The sequence below is a fragment of the Anopheles coluzzii genome, chromosome 2 (genome assembly GCF_943734685.1).
Source record: "Anopheles coluzzii chromosome 2, AcolN3, whole genome shotgun sequence".
Lineage (NCBI taxonomy): Eukaryota > Metazoa > Arthropoda > Insecta > Diptera > Culicidae > Anopheles > Anopheles coluzzii.
In genome coordinates, this window is record NC_064670.1 from 11,208,387 (window position 1) to 11,230,184 (window position 21,798).

Here is a 21,798-nt window from a genome sequence, read left to right on the forward strand (position 1 = left end):
GAATGCCTACTTCCAATCTGCTATAGATGGAGTGTCCTCGCACACGTGCGACAGTTCTCAATGTCCATTTAATTAGGTACATGTTAGACATGTTACATTTCATTATTGCTTCCCATCCCTAATTCCAATCGAGTTCCCTATTCCGAGAAATATAGCAACAAAACCCAAACTTACCTTATAGCAGGAATCCTCAGCTAGCAAAAGGAATCTGGTGTTCGGAAATACACAGGAAAAGGAAGCGTTCCGAAATACACAATCCTTCTTTCGACTGAATCGCTGAATTCCAAACCAACCAGACGGGTGGTGGTGATGGTGGTGCGAAAAGCGCTTTTCCCCCGCGTGTTCGGTGGTTTCCAGGCGCAGCTTTGGCGATTCCCGTTTCCCCGTCCACTAACCTCCAAATAGGCCTGCACACACCTACGCACCACCTCGTTTTACCGGGTAGCTAGCTAACTAATACTGCTGAATAATAAATCGCGTAGCACGGAGTTTTCCCTTCACTTTTATTTCCTTGCTTATTGCTAGCGTAGGTTTTGTTTCTCCACTTCGGGTGGGCGGATTGCTGGCAGTTACCACTGGGTCACTAGCTGACAACACAGCCCGCACGCACATACACGCACACAACCTCCTTGCTGCACAGAGGAAAAAAGGACACTCGCGCATGTGTTTGCGTTGCCGCCGGTACACCGCACCATACACACCAAATGCACCAAAAACCTACACCACCGAGGACGATGCGAGCGGAGTTTTTGTTTTTCTTCCTGTGGTTGTGTTATTAAGCACTTTCTCCTATTTTTAGGTTTTGCGCTGATTTATGGAAAAGGATGCTTCTGGCGTGCTGCGAGCGAACCTGTCATACGGGGAGCACAAGGACGGCAGCACGTTTACCAAGCGTCGTCACCCATTCATATACACTTCGCAACAGGGCTGGGTGGCTGCGGTATGTATGACACACTTTACGATAATTTGCATACACCTCTTGTATGCCACCACTACACTACACTTCCACACACACACATGCACACTCTGTCGGTTGTTTTTACATAGTTTTTTGCATCCTTTGCTGGAATTGCTCGCACCAGTTAACTAAAAACTGAACCCCGAACGTCGATCAACTTTTCATTTTCAATCAGATCGCACACAGCTGCAGCTAACTCACGTGAACTTTTGGCAATGAACTGCAAAACCTATGGGAAATGATGAGGGAAAACAAGAAATAGTTGAACGATTGTTGGTGGCTGCGAAACTCTAAATCCGTAACTAACAAGGAACGCGACCACTTTTTGACAGATCGAATACGTCATGCTGTTGTTGTTGTTGTATCCTTACAAACTGTACACCTGTGTACAGATGCTGACGCCGATGACGATGATGATGATGATGATTCACATAAATTTATGGGAATACATCACGCAAGATATCAGATGGAGATTCGGGACGCTTTCGAAGGAATATTTTTGTGGTCTGAGGCCGTCGGATTGGCTGTCAAAATCGAAATCGTTGCTTTCTGGGGTCCAACATTTCGGGGGAGCGCTTGTTCAAACCACCGTGGACCGATTTTTGCTCGCTCCAAGTTATGAAACTGGTCGCTCTCTTGCGGGTGTTCTCTCTTCGTTTTGGAAGAACTAGCTTCATATCATACATTATCTAGAATCTAGATTTAAATGATCATTTCAACCTGCACGATATGCCCAACTTTCCCAAAACTATGGAATTGTACTCAACGAACTTATTACTAACTTAAACTTTGATGTTCCTCAAACAAAATTTGCAATCGTTTTGACAGCTCCTAAATGAGAGAGAGAGCGAGCGCGTTTGCTTAAGATATGTATGGAAACTACGGGGGATCACAGCTGATGGGAGGTGGGCACAATCGGTAGAAGGAAGCTCGGGACACGTCTTCCCATCATTGCCACCGTTTGCGCAGAGTGGCAGTATCGTTTGTATGCGCTCTCGCTTCATTCCGTTTGCGGTTAGGTACGCAAAGAGTGATTTGTTTTACATCCATCTCGCTTTTACCGAGAGTAAAGAGTTCATCTTTTTTCCGTGAGCTAAATCCGCTCCTCTACTACGGCTGCCTAGCAAAGAGACGCATTCTCACGAAACAACACAAAAAACCAACAAATCGGTCACACATGGATCACAAATTCTTCATCTTTTGATGCCACTGTGATGTAGAACATTTCCAACTAGTAGGGGGTTTTAACCACTCAAGATAGGATTCCCTCTAGAGGTCACTAGAATTGCACACGAACACGCACACACACTCACACACTGTCCCTAAAAGAACCCAGGTCGTAGCAGAGTACGAAAATTGTTGGAAATTGTAAAGAGCATCCTTTCTTCTTCCTTTTCCTACGCAAGGGGATGATGGAAAGGAACACAACTCTCTCCGAGGTTTGAAAAGAGAGAAGATACCCCTTTTTTAAGAGAGCAAAACTCTAACGCAAACTGAAACCATGCCGCGAGAACGCCTGCTTTGTTGTTGTTTTTCAACCCCAGCGGGTTGCTCTGGGAGATGGCCGTAGGAGCATTAGCCCAGCATGGTTAGGGAAGGAAAAAAATGGGGGAAAGCGTATGGAAAAAGAGGGGGTCGATTCGAGTTCGAAAAGCAGATGTTTTTCGACATCCAATCCCAACCAGCAGCTGATGAGCCGGTTTACGGCGGTGGGTGTGGGTGTACTGAAGGAGAGAAATAGAGTGTGTGAGTGTGTATGTTTGTGTTTGAGTGAGATAGAGGGTGGGAATGGGACCAAGCAAACGAAACCCCAGAAGATGTGGATACTTGCAAGACAAAAAGAATGGTTTAGACTGCGTTTCTATTTCTCATTTTTCGCTTCAAAAGAATCGTCAATCAAAACGGATGTTTGTTCACAATAGCTCTAGCTTGTAGTGCACACCTTTAGGTTTTGTCGAAAAAAAAACGGGTTCATTCAATATCAAATCGATGCCATTAAACTCCTTCCACGAACAGAGGGGTACACCGATGAGGGATGGGAGGCCAATGCTGGCCAACGGGAAATGCACTGTTGCGTGCAGCAAAGTATACAGGCGTCGCGCTAATGTGTCTTGCAGCGTCTGCATCCATCAGCCCCCGTTCCCCGCACAGTAGTCACTCGCGACGAGCTACGGCTGGAGGCCAAAACTCAGCGAAAGAAGCGAAAATGCGTTTGTACAGGGAAGGGCTTGTTCCCGAAACACGAACCAAACTGCGTCGCACAAAAATCCATTTCTTCGATGTAGGGTTTTAGAAGAGAGCAAGGGTTTTTCTTTCTTGCGCACACCGTAACCAACGCACACTGCTAGAGCATTGCAAAACGCTTTTCACAATAGAAGACGACGACGACGACGCACCGACGGAAAGGAGAAAGCACACACTTGCACGCACGAAACTTCCCTCCCGAGTGGGATAGAAAAGAGAAAGACACACACACACCGACACGCACCGTGAGATGATCACAACCGTTTACACTGTGGGTTGGGGTGGCGGGGCGGGCTGGGCGGAAGGTTGGCTTTTTGTTGTTGTTGTTGTTGTGGTGATGGTTATGAACTCTTCCTGCTCTTCGGGGCCCGTGTGTGACTGTTTGTGGTACACGCTTGTTTGCCGTGCGTTAGATGGGCTCCGGGGGTTTAGAGACTGGCTGCGCGCACCGAGACAAACACACACGCCCGTTGTGTACCGAGACGAGAATGCGAGACTGAAACTTTTACCCCCGTGGTGCACACGCCTGGACGCAAGGTTCGCGAGCGCTCGCTCACTCGCTCGCTCATCCGCGCACAACAACGCGCGCGTGCACCCGCGAGAGCAATTTTTGCGCGAGAGCACGCCAATAGGAGCGAATGCGAAAAAGAGAGCGAGCACAAAACGCGTTCGGATACGCGCATGTGGAACGCGGGCTCTCTCCCTCTCTCTCTTTCTCTGCTTTGTGTGATTTCACCCTTCGGGTAATAGGGGTTGCAGAGCAGATGGGAATGGGGCGAATGCGCTCCCGTCATCATCGGCACCGTCATCACTGACATTAGTAGCATGCAAAACAAGCGTTTCGGGGAGCACTATGTGTGTGTGTGTGTGTGTGTCTGTGTGCGGTATGGAGCAGAAACAGACAGACTCTGAGGGGAAGGGTGCGTTTCGTGACCTACCGAATAGAGCAAAAAAAAAGAGGAAGAAATGAAACGAGATTCGTGGTAGCTAAACTTCTAACGAGCCGACCGGCCACTTTTAGGTGGATATCACCTGCGGATATCGTCACTTTCGGAAGAGCCAGCCATGGGAGCTGTGATGGTGTGTCATAGGAAGGTTTGCTTTTTGCGTTGACATCTTGAGCAACATGCACCACTAGGATGAGTTTGTTTTTACTTAATTTTAAAATAATTAAATACACCAAATGTGTTTCATCTTTTAAGACAAAACACGTTGAAGAGAATGCAATTTGTTAATGCTATCACACGACTAAATCAATGCATCACAGTTGTAAAACTAATACAGCCCTTCAAAACAGAGACCAGAGCCCTCTGGTCTGGTTCGGATGCAACGCGATCCCGGTGCAGCAAACGTACGGAATAAAGGTGAAGAAACTTAAACGCAAATACGCACAGCCGCCCGCCACGCGAGACAAAGCAAGAGAAGCCAGTCGCAGGCATTGCATGGTGTCCCATAAGCGTGTTGCAGAAGGTTGTGTTTTTTTCTGTTGGCCCGTATTGCCATACCATCTCACTGGATCTCATCCCCCGTAGCCGAGCTAGCGAAGGGCGAATCTCTCATTCTGTTGCACCGCTCCAGTGCCACCTTCGCCCGAAGGACAAAGAATTCCATCCATCCCGTGTTGGTCGGGTTGGAGTTCAACGATCTCACCGTGTGTTTGTGTGTGTGAATGTGAAGTTTAAGCTCCCGTCGATACGAAAGTCTCGGTTGCAATTGCACCGAAGCACGAGAGCAGCAGGGCTGGCAGGAGCTACAGGAGAGGTAGGCAAGGATGCAACGAAAAAGATAAACTTTCGAGGTGGGATTTAACGTAAACTTTTCCCGCATGATAAACTGGCTTGCGTATTGAGGTCATCAGTTTGTGTAATGCATAAATTCGGCATGGAATTTTGCAGCGAACGGCACAAGTTCTTGCACTTTGTTTTACTCTGTTTATCACGTGCAGTTGGGGCGTAATGTTTTTAGTTTTTTGTTTAAAGTCCAGAACAATATAAATGGCTTTCCGACTGTCTAAAGAGATAAAGAGATTATAGAATCCTCTTATCTTTTATTAGCCAGATTGCTTAGTTGTGAAATTCACAAAAAGGGTCTTGGAAAACGAAAGCTGTGCGCAATTGGTAATATGTTTTCTCATTCTACTAACGATAATCTTAACACTAACAACTTCTTATGCAATGTTTATTTCCTAAAAATAAAAGGATCGAAAACAAAACAAAACTGCGTAGACAAACTTTGGACACTGTAACATATCAAAGGGCAAACGTTAAAAACAGCATCAAAGAAACACGAAACAGCGGACTTGGGGTTTTAATTTTACCTTTGTTTACATAACATTCGCTTAGCGTAATTCGAAAGTATCCCCCTCGGAACTCGAGCAAGTTGCGTAAGGCACGAGAACTAAGGAAACTTACTTATTATGATGTGTCCTTTTCGCAATGAATAAAAAAACATGGATACTTCACTTCCAAACTCCATCCTACGCGTGATATTAATAACAACAAACAATTCCACTGACTGATGCATCCTCCCACGTGTACAGTTTTTTTTGTTGTTGCTGGAGACAGGACCTTAGATAATAATAAACATTGCATTGGAAAATATCTGTTAAGTAACGTGTATATCTGGCCTTCAGCTGGAGAAAACACACACACACCTTTTTCCTCGTGCTTGTGATTACGTGCATCAGGATGTGGTTGGGACAGCTTTTAGACACAGGTTATCGCTCTGGAGTGGCACTTCTTTCGGTGTTTGCCTTGGTTTGAACTCATCTGTGTCTGTCACATGCTAATCCAGATGGACCAGTGGGCCTGATCATTCCTCTGTTATTGTGGTGACGGCATTGCATCATTTCGTGCAATGCTTTTTATGCTTTGAGCACATGAAAAGGAGGCTCGGCTATCCGGTATGCTGCTGAACTTACTAACACGTGTTGTGCAATATTGCTTCGATTTAACGGGAAGCTATTTTCCAATCGATCTGTATCATGAGAGTTTTCAGAGGAGCTTTATTAGCTATAACAAAAGCGTATGGTCTTGTTTTGATTTACCCTACTTTACTTGGAACTGCACACATGGCTGATCAATGTGCGTAGTAATCGTCCAACTGTGTTCTAAGTACTTGCCCTCAATTCCATCCCAAAGCTAGCTCACTTTCATCTTACCCTAGACACCCTGGCACCCTTGTACGATTGCTACACGAATCGCTAGCTTAGTTCCCAGCTCAGGGTCAATTTACTTAGCACGCGCGAAGGGCTTTGCGTACGGGGTTGGGTTGACTGATTTGCTACTCGGCAGGCAATTTGGAGCTGCTACGAAAAGTGATACCAACGATCACCGGCCCGAGAGCGTTGCCAACTAAGAAGAGAGCTCTGACCTCAATCTGCGACGGCGATAGTAGAAGCTTAGGAGGAGGAGGAGGGTTGTGTTTGACGTTAATTTTTGGTCCACGTTCACGCCATACGCATACAACCGGAGACGGTTTTGTGGTGATAAAAGGGCGAACGCTGCCGATCAAAGTCCACACGATCGCGGTACGGTGGTACGGTTCAACTTCGATGCAACGCTCTTTGTGTGTGTTTTGTTTGGAGCAGTCGTTGGTGGAGCTGCCAAGATACTGCTGCATGATGGGCGGTTTTAAAAAAGAAAGATACGTTTTAATGACCTCGATTGAGGTAAAATTAAAAAAAAAATGTTTTCCAGTAATAGAACGCAGTGTGACTAACTATTCTTTTGAAAAAATCAAGATAAATTAAGTTTAAGGGCAGTTATAGATGATGCAACCGTATTAACGTGCACAATTTCACTATTACATGTGAAATGAAAGCATGATGAAATCGTTGTTAAACTCTTGTTTAATCCTTACGTGGCGTCGTACAAGTTCGAAGTCAAGCAAAGAAGCCACGGATAAGCGGCGGTACAAAATTAAAACATGAAACTTTCCTTCTTCTACCAGTAGAAACCTTTCTTCCTGATTACCCAATATACACCACTCCCAAAATACACAACTCTCTGCAATACAGGGAAAAAATAAACGCTACAAAACAGCACAAACTCCCGAACCTGTCATTCGTAACTGACCACAGCGCTGCTTCCTCATCAGAATGGACTTAGAAGAGTAAACAGCTCAACAAAAATAAAATAAAAAGAGAGTATCGTTTCATAACGACGCCGCCCCATCCTTAGCGAATGCTGGCGGAGGTTTGCTTAGAGTGGATAACGCCTGGCCGTTCTCCATTAGCAAAGGGTACAAACGTGGAGACCACCTTTGCGTCATCTTCTAAGCCGACGACTTCATCAGGCTTCCGGGTGGAGGGTTTTTTTTTCTCAGTCGCAGTGTGCTTCAACAACAACTACAGGGGCAAAAAACCATTCATTCCGCACTCATTCGTGACAGTATGACCTCTAGGCCCGGGACGTTAGTATCGCCTCCTATCTCTAGTCTGTTTGCACTGGGATTTGAAAACGATAGAGGGAGAGGGAAACAAGAGAGAGAGGAAATAAATAAAACTAAAATCCATGAAGATGACGCTAGCAAAGATGGGGAAAAAATTGCACATCCTACCACCTAAGCAAACCCCCCCCCCCCTCCCCTTCATCCCCGTAAACGTTTGCCGGGGATGAAATCAGCTGAATCACGACGGCTCTACCCAGAAGATTGCCTTCCTCTGGCTTATAATCGCTTGTTCTAGCAGTTTTGTTTTTGTTCTTCTTTCTGTTGCTCCGCGGTGGTGCCCCCGGGGGTTAGTTCTTTGTCTCGATCGATTGCGTGCCTCACTGGGTGAATTGCTAGGAGTGAGGAGGAAGTAGTAGGTTGCAATGCGTTTAGTTAGTGATGTGGAAAAAGTACAGATAAACTAGCCAACGAGGAACTTACTGATGGTCGGCCGGTTGTGTTTGTGACCGTCCAGTGCAGAGTGTGTGGGATGATGATTACGTTAGAAATTCTATTAATTTCACCCTACTGCTGGAGGAAACGTAACACATTGATGGGGGGGAGAAGAGCGCCGGCTTGGTGTTTGATTCGTGACGGATGTACAGGGTGGGAAACATTATGAGAGGGAACCGATTAAACAAAGTGAACGTGTGTCAAAGTAGGCAGCAGCGGCTTATGGAAATGCGTCCATGTGTGAACGGGATGGCCAATGTATGGTAGCAGTGAGAAGCAGGAAAGAGCATTAAAGAGAAGGGCGTGCGAGAGAGACATAGAAGCAAACCAGTGTGGTGAGTTAGGGTGCGTTTGCTGGTGCGTTCGGTACAAGTGTACTTGGAACAGCTGATTGCTCGCTTCAGGGATTCCCCGTTTCTCGGTGCAGCTGTACCGAGCTGCCATTGAATCATTTCGACCGGCTGTTAGCTGGTGGTGTGAACGAGAGGTGGAACCATGGTTGTACGGAGATGGGGTGAAAAAGATAGAACAACAGTAGAAAAGCTGGCAGCAAATTCGTGCAATAGGGAAGGAAAATATGGTTTGAAAGAGCACACACACTGATTCTCTCTTTCAATGATTGCTCGGTGCATGTGTACCGAATGGCACCAAACCATCGAGTTCATGATGATGATGATGAATAAAGGTCAGTTAGGTTGGCACGAAAGATGATTAGTTTGTTCTTCTTATAAGTTATGTTAAGTATTTAAGCCAGTGCGCTCCAACATTTTTAGGACCACGGACCAGTTGTGTATGAAAATACATATACCGTGGCGCACATACATGAAGAGCATATATTTTGTAGACTTTTTTCAAAGCTTTTTGATCGAAAATATGCTTCAATATTATTCCTGACATTCCTGTTGAAAATGTAAACTTTAATGTGAAAAAAATAACGATATGTTATTTGTTTAATTTCATTTCGTTAATCAATATCCGCCATCAAGGCTAAATTACGCAGACTTAAAACTAATTAATAACTAACAAACAAACAAAATCATTTTTGATATACTAAGCTTAAATAAACTAAGCCTGACTCACCAAAAAAATAAAAGAACAAAAAAAAACACAGGTAGAGCGCAGAGATTAACATAAACTTAGAGACAAAATAGAGAGGAAAGGAAACTAAGAAGAAGAATTAATGAAATTAGAAGAAAGAAGACGGTTATGGAAAGAGTTAAGAGAGGAATCGAAATCAAAGAGATAGTAAAAGTGGTTTAACAGCCTGAAACAGGATAGAAGAGGATCATTGAAAGTTTAAAGTGTATGGCGTGTTTCAATTGACAGAGGATCAAGTGGAAGAAGAGAACGCGAGGGAACATATGATAAACGAGAGTAAATCGGGAGAATCAGCTGAAAGCAGTATACCACCAATAAAATATGCTTGAAACACTTCTGAGATTGTTGCGACCAAGAATTTTGCGACCAAGAATTTTACGACCAAGAATTTTGCGACCAAGAACTTTGCGACCAACAATTTTGCAACCAAGAATTGTCGTCCAAGAACTTTGCGACCAAGAACTTTGCGACCAAGAACTTTGCGACCAAGAACTTTACGACCAAGAACTTTGCGGTAAAGAATTTTGCGACCAAGAACTTTGCCACCAAGATTTTTGGAAAGAAGAAAAAATGGAAACAACGGATTTTTATTTTCTTTTTAAGTTCACATTTACAGTGTAGACCTCAATGGTCAGCAAACTAGGAGCAGACATCGTAGATACCATTTGTAAGTTTTGCAGTAGACACCGTAAACGAAATGGCACAAAACAACCAGAGTGGCCAGAAATACTTCAATTCCCTACAATTTTCATATGTAGGGCAAGGTGTTATAAATGACAAGGTGAAGTTGTTCAGAGCAAAATGACATTTCTCGACTTGACATTTCTCCTCCGGGGGCTCTGGTATAAAAATCGGGGAGGGCTGGTGCGGGGTAATGAAATTTGTATGCAGAGAGTGACAGATGTCCCCCACAATGTCGCCCAGCAAAAGCGATAAAAATCAACCTTCTAAATACATTATCCTTGATGTAGGGTTTGAAGAAAGGCCTGTGTAGGAACGAGGTCAAGTAATGTCGAACTATTTGACAAATAAAATAGCCATAAGTGCGTTACAGGCAGTTTGATATCTAAGAGCCCTTTACGATTCAAATATCAATTGTGATAAAAATGATTAATTAGTCTGATCGTCAGAAGAAAATTGTAAATTGGTTACTGAATGTTTCACCAAATATATTGATGCTACTTTTAATAATAATGGTTGTAGGGTTTGATCAAGGTGTATGGATATTAGGAGGTGAAGTGCTTCAGAGCAAATTGACATTTCACGACTTGACATAACAATACTGGGGGCTCCGGTATAAAAATCGGGAATGGCTGGAGGGGGGTATAGAAAATTGTATGCGATTTGACATAACAATACTCAATGATGGCGCCCGGCAAACGCGCTAATAATTCACCTCCTCAATAAATACACCTTGGGGTTTGATGACTTTTCCAGTGCTTTCTGCTGTCAAAAGACATCCAAGATGACCAAACCGATTTTGGCTAATACTAGACCTCGTTCCTACACAGTCCTTAGTTTGAAGGAAAAATCTCAATTTTTTTAATCATTTAGCACCCCCCCTCCCTCCCGCTAAACACTTCTTTTTCTAAGTTAGTTTTGAGTTTTAACCTACCGAAAACTACAGATAAAATGTTGGCGCTCCTACCGAAATCTGCCAAAATAATCTGGCCACACTGAAAACACTCATCTCTTGTTTACTTGTCACAATTCCATTGGAACAGAAATTGTTATCCTCTGCTGTAAAAGTATTTTAATAGCTCTAATTGTATGAACACACTCGAAAGGTGCCGATAAAAACAGTCAACTAATTTCAGTATTGTTTGTCTCAAAGGTACGTGGTGCGTTGCAGGCAGGTTTCGCTTCACCCAGCGAAACAAAAACTGGAGTGTGTTTGCTCATGTGATCCAGTGGCAGAGGAACACAATGACGACATAGCCCGTTGTAACTGATGTAATTGATATCGATTTTTGGCTGTCCGTGTTCAGTTTCACACGGGGGATTGTTTGCATGTGACGAATGCTTATGCGAGGCGAGCCACTGGATTACGGACACGTGTAAATCTCCTCTAGTCACGTTTGAAAGGCAAACACGGCTCGTATCGTGACGGACCCATCGCTCACATCGAACCAATCACGGAGAGGCAAAACATCGTCCCCGAAGTTGCTACACGTCTGCAAAACCTGAGCTAGAAGTGGCAGGCCCGTAATCATGGAGGTGAACAAGGATGAAGCGAAGCGGTGTATCGAGCTGGCAACGGCCGCCCTCAAGATGGGCAATCTGGAAAAGGCGGAAAAGTTGCTGAAAAAATCACAAAACCTCTATCCCTTGGCTCAGGCGGAAGAGCTGCTGAAGCGTGTAAAAGCGGCAGGAACTGGCCCCTCGGCCGGCAGTGCAGCCGGAGGAACCGGAGGCGGGTCCACAAATGGGCCATCCGCCGCCCGCAGACGCCCGGTCCATCGGGAGGAGGAGAAACCGGCCGAACCAAAGCTTAACGTTGACTACACTCAGGAGCAAGCGAACGCGGTCAAACGCGTGCAAAAGTGTAAGGACTTTTACGAGGTGTTGGGCGTCACGCAGGAGGCAACCGATTCGGAGATTAAAAAGTGCTACAAAAAGCACGCGCTGCAGCTGCACCCGGACAAGAACAAGGCGCCCGGTGCGATGGAAGCATTTAAATCGCTCGGCAACGCGGTAGAGACGCTGACCGATCCGCAAAAGCGAAAAGCGTACGATCTGTACCGTACCACGGGCGGGGGGCCAGCCGGTACGCGGGCGCGCGCATCGAACGGTGGCTACACGTACGGCCAGAATGGGTTCAACTTCCAGTCGGACTTCGATACGGGCATAAATCCGAACGATCTGTTCAACATGTTCTTCGGCGGCGGTTTTCCGCAGCAGCAGCAGCAGCACACGCAGCACCATTACTATCGGGCGCGGGCCGGCCGCGGCTCACAGTACGACGACCGGAACGTTAGCCAGCCGAGCCTGATCTTTGGGCTGATCCTGTGCTTCGTCGTCGTATCGCTGCTGTCGACGTTCTTCGCGTCCGATCCGGTGTACAGCTTGCAGCAGACGGGCAAATTTGCGGTCGAACGGCGCACGCTGAATCTGAAGATACCGTACTACGTGAAGAACAACTTCCTGAGCGAGTATCAGGGCACGCTGGCCCGGCTCGAACACTCGGTGGAGGAAGAGTACGTGACGTACATGAAGCGAGCCTGCAGCAATGAGCGCACCTATCGGGACGCGATGATTGGGCGGGCGAAGAGCTTCGGCAGCCGGGCACAGTTCCAGCAGGCCCAGCAGATAAAGATGCCGTCGTGTGAAGCACTGTACCGGTTGGGCATTGGGGTGGTACAGTATTGAGGCGGGCTGGAAGGATAATCATGCTGCCAGGGTTGCGAAAGTACTATCTATCTCTATAGATGGCTTAGCCAGTTTTTAGGATATTAATTTTTTTTTGTCTACATGGTGCTTTGTTCCAAAGGTCGCCGAATTGGTTGTATGAGTTCGTTTTCTCAGTGAGCTCAAGTCATCAGTACCGCTGTAAGAAGCACACAGTTGTAGGACCACACTATTTGTCTGCCGGGTTTGTTCGGATTGGTTATTATTTTTTTATTGGTATCGTCATTTCAATAAACATAAATTGACAGTAAGAAGAATCAATGCTTTATTCATATAAATTCGTGCAGTTCGTCTAAAAAAACTTTACTAGGAGGCAAAGCGTTTGTCTTCAGCCATGAAATCAGACATGAAATCAGTCTAAAACGAAGATAAATGAAGTAATTTAGCTTTCCAATCACGAATAATCCCACTTTGCTGTGAGCAATGCCGTTTGCACCATTAGGATATTGTGAACTTGTTATGCACTTCGTACTGCTTTCATGCTGAATGATGATAGTACGCTATGCTAGCGATACAAGCAAATCGGATTTCAGTGTTCCCCCCTAAAACCAAGATTATCTTTCTCCGAGTGTCCCTTACCACCGACAACACATCTCTCAATAGACAAAGGGTCTTTAAATAAGTTATCTTCATTCCTCGACCCTTTGTCCGTCTCGCTAGCTAGCGATAGTTTGCCTCTTTTATTGGTTATCATTTTTACGATCCCCACTTCCCAGGCACGATCGCAGACGGCAGATGAGTTATAGCTTCCAATTTTCTTCCGCTTAATGTGTGTGTGTGTATGTTTTTGATCACGGAAGAAATGATGAATCGCGGTCCCCGGTCCGGCACTCTTGTTTCATGGTCCAGCTCGAATACCGATCGTTGCTTCCGAATCGAACGGAATGAAACATGCCAACCCATGTGGTGATGTTGTTGTCGTAAGTCAAACTCGTAAATTCAGCTCTGCCCCTTCTGACACGTGCTCTAACCGCGCGCGGTGCTGCTGGATGTAGGTACCGCGGACACACTCACAAACAGAGTCATTTGAAATGTTTATGGGAAAGCGTAATTTATTGCAGACGTTGCCTTGCGTACGTGTGTGTCCTGTGTGTATGCAGATGTAGTAGTACGTTTTGATGCTTCTACCAGAACACCACCCGATGGCGGTGCATTAATTTATGAACTTCCCAATGAACTTCCACGCCACTAATGGGGGGGTGCCCGCCACTTCCTGCTGGTCGCGCAAGTAATTACGTTAATGCTGGAGCTAATTAATTTTTCACACCCGAAGCAGAAGCCCCCCCCCCCCCCACAACGGCACGGCAAGGTGGATTTCGATTTTCGCGAATTGATTGAAAGTGATGGGATTTATTGTCATCTAGGGAAGCAGTGCGCGCGGTCCCGTCCATGCTCTGGGTGTGTGTGTGTGTGTCGTTTGGCGTTAAATGGTTAATTGAATGTTGTCCATATCACGCGGACCACTTTGCAGCCCTCGCTTGTGATGGTTTGCTTTCGTCCGCGCAAGCATCCGTTGCCATGGCGGAGTGAGACATTAAATTTATTAATCATCATTTTTATTGATTGGATCTGGCCGAAATGGAGGGCTGGTGAGAAGCGGGATGAGGTTGGATTTTTTTTTCTTTTTCGGTGGCATCCCGAAACTTGTCACCGTGCGCGAAGCCGAAAAGCCGGACCCATAATTGATATAAAGCGATAATCAATCATGCTTCAAGGACAAAGGAAACGCACGGGATGTGACGCTACCCGGCCGGAACCCGCAGAGAGAGCACACAATCTGGTGGTTTTGCGTTAGCGGTTTGCCGGCGGCAAAGCATGCGTCAGATGGGCATTTGATGGGAATTGATTGTGCGTTCGGTCTCGGTTCGCTTCGGTTGGATTACAGTTGATTCGATCGGGACGTCGATCTGACGATTTCAGCACCCCATGTTTGTTTCGTTGTTTATTTGCACACAAAAAAAGGTAAAAAAATACACACACACATGCACTACATCCTATCGACAGTCTTCGCTCTACTCGCGTAGCACAATTTTCACCGGAATGCCAATGTCCGGACGCAGCACCAGATCCGTCTTGACGCGCAGCTTGCCCAGCGATTCGCCCGGCAGGATGCGATAGTTGGCGATCAGCTTGATCAGCGTAACCTTCATCTCCATCAGCGCGTACCGCTGGCCGATGCAGTTGCGCGCCCCGATGCTGAACGGCAGATAGTCGAACGGGCCGCGCTTCGACTCAGCGTCCTCCGCAAAGCGGGACGGATCGAACTGGTTCGGGTTGGGGTAGATCTCCGGATTGCGGTGGATCACGTAGATCGGCACGAGGACGTTCTGTCCCGCCGGAACTGTGGTCCCATCTGTGGAGGGAAATGAATTCAGGGGGAGCTTATTGAAGGGAAAGTTAAAGGCAAATGAGGTGTCCCATTTACTCACTCAGCTCCAAGTCTTCCACCAGCGCCCGCCCAATAATGCCGACGGGTGGATACATCCGCAGCCCTTCCTTCACCACCAGATCCAGATACTTGAACTCCTGCAGGTTCTGGTAGGTAAGCTCGGCCGTTTTGTGATCCTTGCCGAGGATCGATACGATCTCCTCGTACACGCGCTCCTGCACGTCCGGGTTGCGGGCCAGCTCGTAGATCGTGAACGAGATGCCGCTCGTCGTCGTGTCGTGGCCCTCGAACATGAACGTGTCAACCTCCTCGCGGATGTCCAGATTGCTCAGCGGCTTACCCTCAACCGTGACGTTCAGCAGCAGATCCAGAAAGGTGAGCTTGCGCTTGGAGTAAAGGTTTTCCTCGTTCAAATCGAACGCCACATTTTGTGCCTTCTCCTTGGCGAGCTGTTCGCGCCGGCTTCGTATCACGTTGTCGGTGAACGCGTGCAGCTGCTTGATGACCCTGCGCTGCTCCCAGGCGTTCGGGTGGAACAAGTTGTACAGCGTTGGGTACGGTCCAACGATGCTGATCGTGCGCAGCAGCACCAGCACGGCCATTCTGGGGAATTATTCCGCGTTGTGTATTAGAGAAGTGAGATGATCTTGACAAAAAAAAGCCATGATTCGCGATTCGCTACTTACCGCTTCACGTTCTGCACGTACTGATTGTCCGGATTGTGCTGTGCGTCCACCGTCGTACCCATGGACGTTTCGCAGATGCTGTCCAGCGCCATCAGCGTGACGTAGTCGTAAATGTCAAACTCCTTGCCGCCGACGTGCTTGCGCAGCAGCTGCACCATCGTGTCCGTTTCCGTGTTGAACACGCGCACGAACTGTTCCAGTATCTTGAAGTGGAACGTCGGTGTGATGATCTTGCGCCGCTGGAACCACTTCTCGCCGCTCGCGATCAGCAGGCCGGTGCCGAGCCAGGGCTCGATGAACTGGTACAGCAGCGCTTTCTCCGTCTGCTTTGCCAGCAGCACCTTCTCCACGTTTTTGCGGCTCGTCATCATGAGGATGGTCCAGTTAAACAGGGACCACATCATGTAGTCCTGTCCATGCGTTTGATGCAGCTCCACCACCTTCTCAAAAACGCCTACGTGAGGGAAAAGAGAAGTAGGAGGCAGAAGATAGAGGGGAGGGGCATGACCGATCAGTTATTTTGGCTAGCACTAGTGGCTTAGTAGCTTTACCACCTTTGCCCTTTTCCCTGTCGCACGCGATAAATTGCCATTGTGTGGTGATAAACACCGCACAAATCCCTACGCAGGGGGGCGCTGGCGTCCGTGGGTGTTTACACGCCGTTCCCATCGATAACGGAACGTGACGGGACGAAAATCAACAATCACAGACGATTAAAGGGTGTAAGCGCCTAGGCAGGGGTCGATGGTTACAGGGCTTTCCAGGGGCTCTCATAGTTGTGGGACAGTTCCTAGACTCTTTCCCATTGGAAGTGAACTTCGTACGTTGGAAATTTAACTCTATGGCACCGTTTTTGGACAGGCTCGTTGGAAATTACTATTGGATTTGTCCAACAAGGGTGCTAGAGAGTCCAATTCCCATTACAATAAGTTCATTTCATGCAGGAAAGAGTCAGTAAAGCTATGACAACTCCTGGAAAACCCTGTAAGCCTACTTGTGAACTTGTGCAAAGGAAATAGGTTGAAACGGGCAGTTCGCATGGAAGGCTCTGGAGCTTGCACCACAACATAAGGTTATACAAAGTCCTTTAAAATATCTTCATTATTCATTCCCTTCATGATCTGAGCAACTGTTTTCTACTGCTATATTTAAAATTCTGCTTCCCAGCCTACTTACCGGGTATATCCAACCAGGCAAACTGCAGCAAATTACCAACGACCGGCAGCGGCTTCGGTCCCGGGAAGTGTTTGTTAATCTTTTGCAGCTTCTTCCGCTCGATCAGATGGCTGATCAGCAGATACACGACGCCCGCTATTAGCAAAGCTTGCAGGATCATTATGCTGCAGCTAATTACGCTCTGGAACAGATACACTGCTGTCTATCGCCGATCACGACCTGCACGGTCAACCACTGTGTACACTACTAACCGGCCCCATCCAGCCGGTAGCCATAGTGTTTGCGTGTGCGTCGTGCCATTATCGAATCTTATCAATGAAATTAAAGACTTATCGCTAAAATTTCTGCTAAAATCCAGCACTCTAGGGGGGGAACGACACTTTGGGGTGGGGGGTAGAGTTGTAAATTTTGGGCAAAACAGTGGATTACGATAAGGTGACGAATTGTGCTAGTGTTGGTGACGGAAAGGTGCGTCAATTTTTTTTGTTTATCATGATTGAAGTTTCTATTTTGATTACGGCACCCGGCAGTTATCTCACGCGCTATATTTATGGTCATTAAATCGTAATCACATCGAACGGCACTGTGCCCGAAAATGTGGAGCAATGAACTGTGGTGAGATGGGATCATTTTGGGTACAAATGGACGAGACTTAAGTTTTGAAAAGTGTCCAATTTATTCAATTAAATGTGTTTCCGTGTTGTTTCTTCTTATTCTTCTTCTTCTTCTTCTTCTTCTTCTTCTTCTTCTTCTTCTTCTTCTTCAAAACACAAAGCAATTTCTCATTAGTGCTGTACTGTGTAAATTGTACAGAAAACTTCACCCTGAGCACCCTGAGATTGAAAGCTAAAGAAACGACGACCATACACGACATTTTAACCCAGAGATGTCAAACTGATGGCCCGCGGGTATGATGAAACTAAGCTTTCAATTCCGCACAGTTTTAGTAAAATGAATAAAAATCGATGAAAATTATGTTACAACGCTTTCCGATGATTATTTTTTTGTTAGCTACTTATATTTTATGAACAATTCTTTAAAAAAACAACTCACGATTTAGTATCAACCTCATAAAAAATCGTGAAGGGCTTACTCATATTTATGAAGTTTTGGAATTACATTACTTTTTTATTGTTAAGCCATCAATCAAGTCACAGTTCTATAAGAAAAAGACAAATTAACAAAATCATTCAACCAACAAGAATTTGGCAATTTGGCATATTGTTCAGGAAAAAACTGCAAAACTTATAGAAATCAGAAGAGATCAGATGTCGGCACAAACACGTGTTACTTTTGACAGGATGTCACCAACGATCTCAAGACTTCCATTAGGCATCCTACCAAGACCAATGTGAATAAATTAACTACAGGCTTATGATACTGATTTTGGTCGAACCTTTCTATGGCGATTGACAGAAAAGGAATAACGGGTACTAATGACTTGTGTGAGACCGTCTACTGCTGTGTAAAATGAAGATCTTAACTGGACTGAACGACCTGTTGTAAGTTACTTTAGACAGCATCAAAACTTCAACGCTAGCTCAAAAACATTGATAATCAAAATGATACTGATATCAACTTTACAACAATTGAAAACAATCTGCTACAACTATATATTTTTTTACTTTTTTACATTAAGGTTTTATCTTTTGTAACGTAACTATCATCCCAAAATGAAATGCAAAGAACAGCTAAGGATCTGATTTTTGTATCATATAATATCATGCAAAAACTAGGCCGTGGCCCGAGCTACTATTTTCAGTGGCATTTTCGCCCGCGGAGTCAAATGAGTTTGACATCGCTGTTCTAGCTCGAACTTTGTTACGTTTTAAATTAGTTGCAAAAACCTAAGTTCTATACCACAAAAACCAAAGCATGACCAAGCCTGCCTCACCGAAAGGGAAAAGAACCCCACAAACGAATGCGTCACTCAATTAAAATGAGGTGCCGGGTTCTGTACAACTCAGCTCAAAGTGCAACCAAAGGTAGTACTGTTTAGCAGCTACATGCCCCTGAGTAAATGCAAAGTATCTGTCTGGCCGGAGTGCTCCAAATGTTCCGAGCCGCTGCTTTTAGTGCTTTGGTTTGGTTGGGAAAGTTTAGTCGGCGAAGTAATTTCCATTTTCCAGGTAACTTACTTAATCGATTGTGTAGCTGGTCCGGTTGCAAGGAGCGGGAAGCGTGCCAAGCGCATCCTTGACAGGGCATCCCGAACCCCGTAATGGGGCGGGTAGGACGGACTCGTTTGGGGCACGAAAATAGCGCCGCACTGTGCGAGTGTTGCAGAAACTGGAAATGCAGCTGTAATTAATCAGTCGGACCTGCGCAGCGTGGGACACTCGAAAAACGTAGACATTTTAAGGCGAAAAATGGTTCGAGATGGTGGTGTTGGCGCTTTTGATTGGAATCATGTCGCTCGGAACACGCACCACTCGAAGCTTTTTCCTCTTACATAGATACCTTCGGATTAAGAAAAACTATGAATTTCGTTTGGTTTCTTTTTTTTCTCGGAAATAGTTTTTGTTTGTGTTTCCGGCAAGGGATGTTTTATTTTCGATAGTGTTTTTAGTGCTTTTTTTAAAGTTCTCGTTTTTTTCAAACAATTTAAACAACGGTACCGTTGATTGGTAGGGAAGGGAATTTGTGTCGGTTCAATTCATTCTATCTATTCCCCTGTTTTGAATCTTGCTTTGTAGATGAGAGTGTTTTTTTACTTCTCTTTTTTGTGGTTGAGGAAATTTGAAATAAATATTTTGCAGATTGTTTTTTTTTGTTTTTACACACACACCAACTTATATACATTACCAAAGAATTCTTCTCCTTCCTATCAATAAACATCTTTTAAAAAGCAACAGTAATAGATACAGCAGGATTGAGTGGTGTGATTTATCTCGTTTCCATGTGTGTGTGTGTGTGTGTGTGTGTGTGTGTGTGTGTGTGTGTGTGTGTGTGTGTGTGTGTGTGTGTGTGTATTATTTTCCTTCTCCATGTTTCTAGGTTTGATCGTTTTGCTTTTCTTATCTCGTTACATGACTATTTTGATTTTGGTCTTTTCGCTTGTTTTCCTTAATATCGTCGCCTCTAGAGAGCGCCTTTCTTGCTCGATCGCTTGGTTTTGTTTTCTTAAGCTACTTGTCTTATCAACAACTGTACTTAGGGGGGGGGGATGATTTTCTAATTATCCTTTCTAAAAGATCTCTACCTCTGCACGGTTCGCTGCTACTCCTTCACTGTGGCCTCTCCGGGCGAAGAAAGGGACTGTGTATGTACAATAGGGTCAACAATATTTACAGTAATAGAAACTATCCACTGCAATGAATACATTTCCACTACACGATAGTAACCTTTTTTTTTTGCCACCGCACTTAGCTAATTGAATAGTTTTCATATTTTCGAATTTGAAGTGTGTCTGTGTGTGTTTGGGTGTGTGTGTGTGTGTGTGTGTGTGTGTGTGTGTGTGTTTTATCTGCTCAGGCGTTTGATTTCTAGTGATTTCCTTTTCTCCTATCACCTTTCGCATTTTACCCCACGGAACCGCCACAAACAATTTGCTTCGCAGCATCGCACAGCTGCATAGTTGAAGGTTTGCAGTTTAAAGCAAAAGGTGTGCTAAAGTGGGTTTTGCATCAGCACATATCACGGACGCAAATGGCAACCAAACCGGGGGTGGGTGAAGTTTTGGGTAAACAAAGTGAAAACTCATCTTATCCTACCACTAACTTATGTGATACCGTTTGCACTCAATGCTCGGGCTGATACAGTTTGCTGGAACTACAGTAAACTAATGAGGTAGACATTAACATACTACAAAACTAAACGGAAACAAATGCAACCTACCTATGCGCTACGCAATCGATCATATTGGCGCCACTAATGCGCATTGAGCAGCAGTGCTCAGGGATTTGATTAGCTCTTTTTTCACTTTTTTCTATAGGAACGATTGCAAGTGTGTTGCTATGAAATCAACTCGCAAGCGTACACAGGAAACTTGATCGTTTTTGCGCACTAGAAAGCATCAACTAAGCATAATCACTCGAAATATTCGTCCCATTCTTAGCCCCACTTAGCTTCGCAAAACGTGCAAAAAAATGAAATCAAAATTAATAATCTGATTTTTACTTCCAAGCGAACACTTCACGAGTATCATTACCACTTACTGGCAATGGTCGGTGACAAATTGTTCCCCACCGTTCGCTTGGTTAGATTAAATTCTGAACGCCAAACGGCGTTCAGCCAACTTTAGCTTGCTCAGCTCCGTGTCGACGAGGCAAACAAAATGAATAACACGAAGCGAAATTAAAAACACAAACAAAAAAGAAACAATCTCATTCACAGCACGACACGAAGCCCGCATCCTTTGCGGGGTGGTAAAGGACAGGATAAAAACGCAGGACCTCAACATGTTGAGCGTTGAAAGCAACCGGAAGAGAGATGGTTGTTGCAGCTCCGTTGGAGATATCTCCCACTGATCGCATTTGGTGATGGCTGATGGAGGATTAAAAGTTTTCCTTCTCCCCCTATCACGTGAAACAATCGAGCGAATCAAGAGCCAAAGCCAAAGAAAATGGTTCGTTGAATGTCGAACAGACTTTTTCGTTTGCCGGCTTTCGGTATTTTTATGCTTTCGTGTGAGATTTGATATAGACCAAACATTGGCTGGAGCTGGACCAACGTTCCATTCTATCCCCTTTATGTTAGCCTCACAAGGGAAAAGAAACGACGGCAACGATAATATAGTGCAGACAGGAAGCTCTAGCGAAGGAAAAAAGTAATTTAGAACGGCAATTAGAAAGACGTTTGGTGGTGGTGATGAAATCGGTATTTTCTTTTTTGACTGGGTGAGTGAGACTCGAAGAGAAGAATAACAAATCGTCCATTTCCTGCTGCTGCTGCTGCTGCTGCAGGAAGAAAGCGTAACAAGCGAACGGGAACGTCCAAGAGTAATTTGAGCTACG

The 21,798-nt window shown here is 45.3% G+C and overlaps 4 protein-coding genes across 7 annotated transcripts in view; 1 reads left to right on the plus strand and 3 right to left on the minus strand.

Annotated features, from left to right (window-relative positions):
* The window catches only part of LOC120948452 (ATP-binding cassette sub-family G member 1-like), a 29,095-nt gene extending 25,372 nt beyond the window's left edge, over positions 1-3,723 (minus strand). The window contains exons 1-2 of one of the 4 annotated variants that reach the window (XM_040364789.2): positions 3,447-3,723; positions 175-1,187 (exon numbers count right to left, since the gene is read on the minus strand). The gene's annotated coding sequence lies outside the window, so the exon portion shown is untranslated. The other 3 variants (XM_040364783.2, XM_040364785.2, XM_040364787.2) reach the window with 3 other exon arrangements.
* LOC120948316 (dendritic arbor reduction protein 1) overlaps positions 1-21,798 on the minus strand; it is a 321,415-nt gene that overhangs the window by 220,586 nt on the left and 79,031 nt on the right. The gene's annotated exons all lie outside the window — the stretch shown is intronic.
* On the plus strand, positions 10,841-12,849 carry LOC120950271 (dnaJ homolog subfamily B member 14-like). The gene is made up of 2 exons (XM_040368175.2): positions 10,841-10,952; positions 11,019-12,849. The coding sequence occupies exon 2, from the start codon at positions 11,396-11,398 to the stop codon at positions 12,551-12,553; it is 1,158 nt and encodes a 385-aa protein (XP_040224109.2). The 5' UTR covers positions 10,841-10,952; positions 11,019-11,395; the 3' UTR covers positions 12,554-12,849.
* On the minus strand, positions 14,296-17,102 carry LOC120952502 (cytochrome P450 4d2-like). The gene is made up of 4 exons (XM_040371862.2): positions 16,844-17,102; positions 15,668-16,121; positions 15,022-15,584; positions 14,296-14,945 (listed from the first exon to the last, which is right to left on the minus strand). The coding sequence occupies exons 1-4, from the start codon at positions 17,001-17,003 to the stop codon at positions 14,605-14,607; spliced, it is 1,518 nt and encodes a 505-aa protein (XP_040227796.2). The 5' UTR covers positions 17,004-17,102; the 3' UTR covers positions 14,296-14,604.

Coding starts and splice junctions, on each gene's coding strand:
- LOC120950271 (XM_040368175.2), top strand. CDS start 11,396: ATGGAGGTGAACAAGGATGAAGCGAAGCGGTGTATCGAGCTGGCAACG.
- LOC120952502 (XM_040371862.2), bottom strand. CDS start 17,003: ATGATCCTGCAAGCTTTGCTAATAGCGGGCGTCGTGTATCTGCTGATC. Junction 16,122..16,843: donor TGCCTGGTTGGATATACCCG/GTAAGTAGGCTG, acceptor TCCCTCACGTAG/GCGTTTTTGAGAAGGTGGTG. Junction 15,585..15,667: donor TACGTGCAGAACGTGAAGCG/GTAAGTAGCGAA, acceptor ATAATTCCCCAG/AATGGCCGTGCTGGTGCTGC.